The 5,000-nt window shown below is 28.1% G+C and overlaps 1 protein-coding gene across 1 annotated transcript in view; it reads left to right on the top strand.

Annotated features, from left to right (window-relative positions):
* LOC137655570 (synaptotagmin-7-like) overlaps positions 1–5,000 on the top strand; it is a 72,212-nt gene that overhangs the window by 59,431 nt on the left and 7,781 nt on the right. Inside the window, exons 2-3 of the mRNA XM_068389470.1 lie at positions 998–1,145; positions 3,629–3,738. Of these exons, the coding sequence (XP_068245571.1) occupies positions 998–1,145; positions 3,629–3,738 (258 nt within the window). The remainder of the gene's footprint in view (positions 1–997; positions 1,146–3,628; positions 3,739–5,000) is intronic.

Here is a 5,000-nt window from a genome sequence, read left to right as displayed (position 1 = left end):
TATATATATATATATATATATATATATATATATATTAAACTTGATGATATTGTTCTTAAAATCATATCATGAAAAGGTTACCTGATATAGCATACTAAAAGCTAGGTTTTGAATTATCTAATGTTAGAAATAATGTACGAAGAGTGTCGTTCCTGATATTCTGATCTCCTTATTTCACAACAATTTTTATTTAATGTAGATCCAGCAATATCATTTACATACTTATATGTGTATACAGTATATTTTTATGTATATATGTACATATTATATATATAACATATATATTGTATGCATTTATGTATGTATATATACATATTTATATATATATATATATATATATATATATATATATATATATATATATATATATATATAGATATGTATATATGCACACACACACACACACACACATATATATATATATATATATATATATATATATATATATATATATATATATATATATATATATATGTATGTATATATATATATATATATATATATATATATATATATATATCAGTATATATATACATATATATATATATATATATATGTGTGTGTGTGTGTGTGGTTGTGTGTGTATGTATGTATGTTTGTAATAGCCTATGTATTTAGACTTAAAGTTTCATCGTTTATATTATTCGTCCATTTAATACTGCTGTGATTGATACTACACTTACACACACGTGCATTGATCTTTTAAAGTATTTTATAAACTCATGGGAGATTTCTTTTGAATTGTATTAAATAGAAATGAATAATATATAAAAAAATAGAATAAAACCAACAATCATCAATCATATCTATATCTAAAGACTAAAGCATAGTTCACATCTTGGACCAAATTGACACCCTTGATTTGAAAAACCCGAAAATCATGTACAGAATCATCATTTAATGAAGTTAATAATAATACGTTTTGTAAATAAACTATTTTTTAAATGATTTTGATATCTGTTTGTTCTAATTTGTTAATTGGCTACTTTCTTTCCAGGCAAAGGAACTTCCGGCTAAGGATTTAAGCGGGACCAGTGATCCTTACGTGCGCGTGACACTGTTACCAGATAAAAAACACAAATTGGAAACAAAGATCAAACGGCGGACGCTCCACCCGAAATGGCACGAAACATTCTACTTCGAAGGTGAGATACGTTTCTGGAATGGCAACACTGTTTTCACTGTCTTTGATAAGGTGATAATTGTATCTATATGCATATACTCGTGTTTGTGTGTGTGTGTGTGTGTATATATATATATATATATATATATATATATATATATATATATATATATATATATATATATATATATATATATATATATATATATATATATATATATATATATATATATATATATATATATATATATATATATATATACACACACACACACACACTACACAACATCATGCCGTTATTAGTCCACTGCAGAACGAAAGCCTCAAACATGCACTTCTTCTCACGTCTGTTTAGGGTAATTGTAGGCAGGTTTATACTCGCCAATTTTTTTAGTTCGTCAATCAATCGACTTCTCTTCCTTCTCCTGCTTCTTTTGTAATCTCAAGGTACTCATTCTCTTACTCCTAATGTCCATCTATTGTTTCATTCTCATTATATTTCCCGCCCAAGTACATTTTTTTTTCTTACATGTTATTAGAATATCCTCTACTTTACTTTGCTCTTATCTGTCTCTTAGTGTTAACCCTATCATTATTCTTTCCATAGCTCCTTGAGTTGTAACTTGCTTATGTTCTAAGGCTTTAGTAATGCTTCAGGTTTCTGATGCATAAGTTGATACTGATAGGACCATCTGATTAAATACTTTTCTTTTGAGAGAAAGTGGCATTTTACTTTTCACAATCTCATGTTGTTTACCAAATGTTCTTCATCCAATGCTTATCCTTCTTTTAACTTCGGTTTCGTGTCATGGGGACACACTTACTGTCTGTCCTAAGTACCTATATTCATTAACAATTCATAGAGGTTTGTCCTTAACCCTTAATTGTTGTCTCTGCACTTTTATTGAATATATATATATATATATATATATATATATATATATATATATATATATATATATATATACATACATACATATATATATATATATATATATGTGTGTGTGAGTGGGTGTGTCTCCATTAGTTCAATGCCTACAGTACTAGTATGAAAATGATTTAACCTCTGTCTACCACTCGCTAGTCCCCCCCCCCCAGATATGAATAGATAACCGTAAACCTGGAGTCAAGCAAAGGGTCCTTTTGGTGCCATATCCTCCAAAGAGAAAGAATATATATATATATATATATATATATATATATATATATATATATATATATATATATATACATACATACATATATATATATATATATGTGTGTGTGAGTGGGTGTGTCTCCATTAGTTCAATGCCTACAGTACTAGTATGAAAATGATTTAACCTCTGTCTACCACTCGCTAGTCCCCCCCCCCCAGATATGAATAGATAACCGTAAACCTGGAGTCAAGCAAAGGGTCCTTTTGGTGCCATATCCTCCAAAGAGAAAGAATTCAAATGGTCATATAAAGTAGATATATCTCATTGGGCTTTAGAGTGTATTATTTTACGTGTGGAAGAGTGCATTTGAGTTTATAGAATTACATGAGGAAATATTATATTAAATGTAGTTGTGTGACTTTAGTATCAAACAAACATTTCGATTACAATCGGTGCCATATATATATATATATATATATATATATATATATATATATATATATATATATATATATATATATATATATATATATATATATATATACATATAGATATATATATATATATATATATATATATATATATATATATATATATATATATATATATATATATATATATATATATATATACATACATATATATATATACATATATACATATATACATACATATATATACACACATATATACAGTATATATATATATATATATATATATATATATATATATATATATATATATATATATATATATATATTCTGTGAAATGCAGATAGACAACAAATAAGGGTCATGGACGAACCTCTAGAAATTGTTAATGAATATACGTACTTAGGACATACAGTAAGTGTGTCCCCAGGACACGAGACCGAAATGAAAAGAAGAATAAGCATAGGATGGAGAGCATTTGGTACACAACATGAGATTATGAAGGGTAAAATGCCATTTACTCTCAAAAAAGTAAATATTGTATTATATGCAGTTGTGTGACTAGTATCGACAAGACATTTCGATTACCAGGTGTGCCGTCCATATTTTTCAGTTATTGCTGTTATTTCCATATTCATTTTTTTCATTCGATTTCAAATGAATCGAAAACTACTTTGCCCCAAATAAAAAAAAATTATTCGCATATATAAACTTTCAGGTTTCTCTTCATATATGATAAATACACCTCTTATTGTTAAAAAAATAAAATTTTCTGTTTTAAGTAACTTCAAAACATCATATCAAATATAAAGCATTCAGCAACACTCATGATCAAGTCATTCCATTCAGAATTATTCAGCCTTTTGACCTCAGTACGCAAGTGTTGCATATCATATTAGAGAATTATAATGATAACAACTCTTTTCTTCCCTTAGGTTTTCCTATTCAGAAACTCCAAAGCCGTGTTTTACACCTCCACGTCTTCGATTACGATCGCTTTTCACGAGACGACTCAATAGGGGAAGTCCACATACCACTATGCCAGGTAAGAGACCCTCAAAATGTCCACATACATTTCTTATCAGATTAAAGATATAAAAGATAAAGTCGGCATACCTATGTCAGGTAAGGATACCGGGTAAACTCCACGTCCCAAAGCATTAAGTTCAGCTGCAACGTCAGGGAAGAATCCTTTCGCCGTCGGCATTGACAGGTGCCTTTCAAGAGACGGCTGAGGGGAAGCCTTTGATGCTGAGGTTTCAGTTAGATGGATAGACTTAGATAGATAGAAGCCGGGAAGAGAAATAGGGCCAATTTGGCTGGTGATAATTTAAGGGGATTTTCTGACGTATATTACATCGGTTTGGACGATGGAGACAAAGTTGAATACAGTCAGTTTGTCTTTGGTGACAAGGGATCCAGACGCTGTCTCGTATGATACCTGATATCTGATACCTGTAGGCAGGCTTTATTAAGGCCTAGTGGGTAAGATTCGAGAACAGCAGCCACCTGAGATGGATTGATGTCAGCGTGATCTGGAGGTATATTTTAAAGTATTCATATTTATCTATGAATATTTAGATTAAAATAAGCTTCTTTAGAATTTCAGTAAAGAAGTAATTGATTATTTGGGCTGCTCTTGGCTTTTTCGTCTTTGTTCAGAAATAGAGTTTTTTCTCAACAAATAAACTAAATGTCTCGCGGGTGGAAAACAGGTAATTTAATTGATCACTATAATACGGAATATTATCAGATATCCATCAAACTTGAGAAAAGTATATTAAGAATCCAAACGTCGTTATTTGTTTGAGATGGATTTTTCATGAATATCAAAGTGGATTACATATTTCGGATTAATCTCGTCTCATTTTCATCCTACAATAGCTCATTAAAATCAAGTGTGTAGTATGATCACGAATTTTGATTCAGTTAAAGCTTTTTCAAAGTTTTTTTGTTAACCCCTTGAAGTTGATCATGAATAAACACAACTATATATATATATATATATATATATATATATATATATATATATATATATATATATATATTTATATAAATATATATATTTATATATATATATATATATATATATATATATATATGTATATATATACAGTATATATATATATATATATATATATATATATATATATATATATATATATATATATATATATATAATGAATTTCTACATGTTACGATATAATGAATTTCTACATGTTTCAGGGGTATTTTAGTATCCTTACAATGAAGGAAGAATTTTTTTTAAAAGAAGATTTTATCTACATTACGTCTCTTTGATTAATC

This window comes from Palaemon carinicauda, chromosome 16, assembly GCF_036898095.1.
Source record: "Palaemon carinicauda isolate YSFRI2023 chromosome 16, ASM3689809v2, whole genome shotgun sequence".
Taxonomy (NCBI): Eukaryota; Metazoa; Arthropoda; class Malacostraca; order Decapoda; family Palaemonidae; genus Palaemon; species Palaemon carinicauda.
Note: the sequence above shows the minus strand (reverse complement) of the source record. Positions and strands in the feature narration are given on the sequence as shown.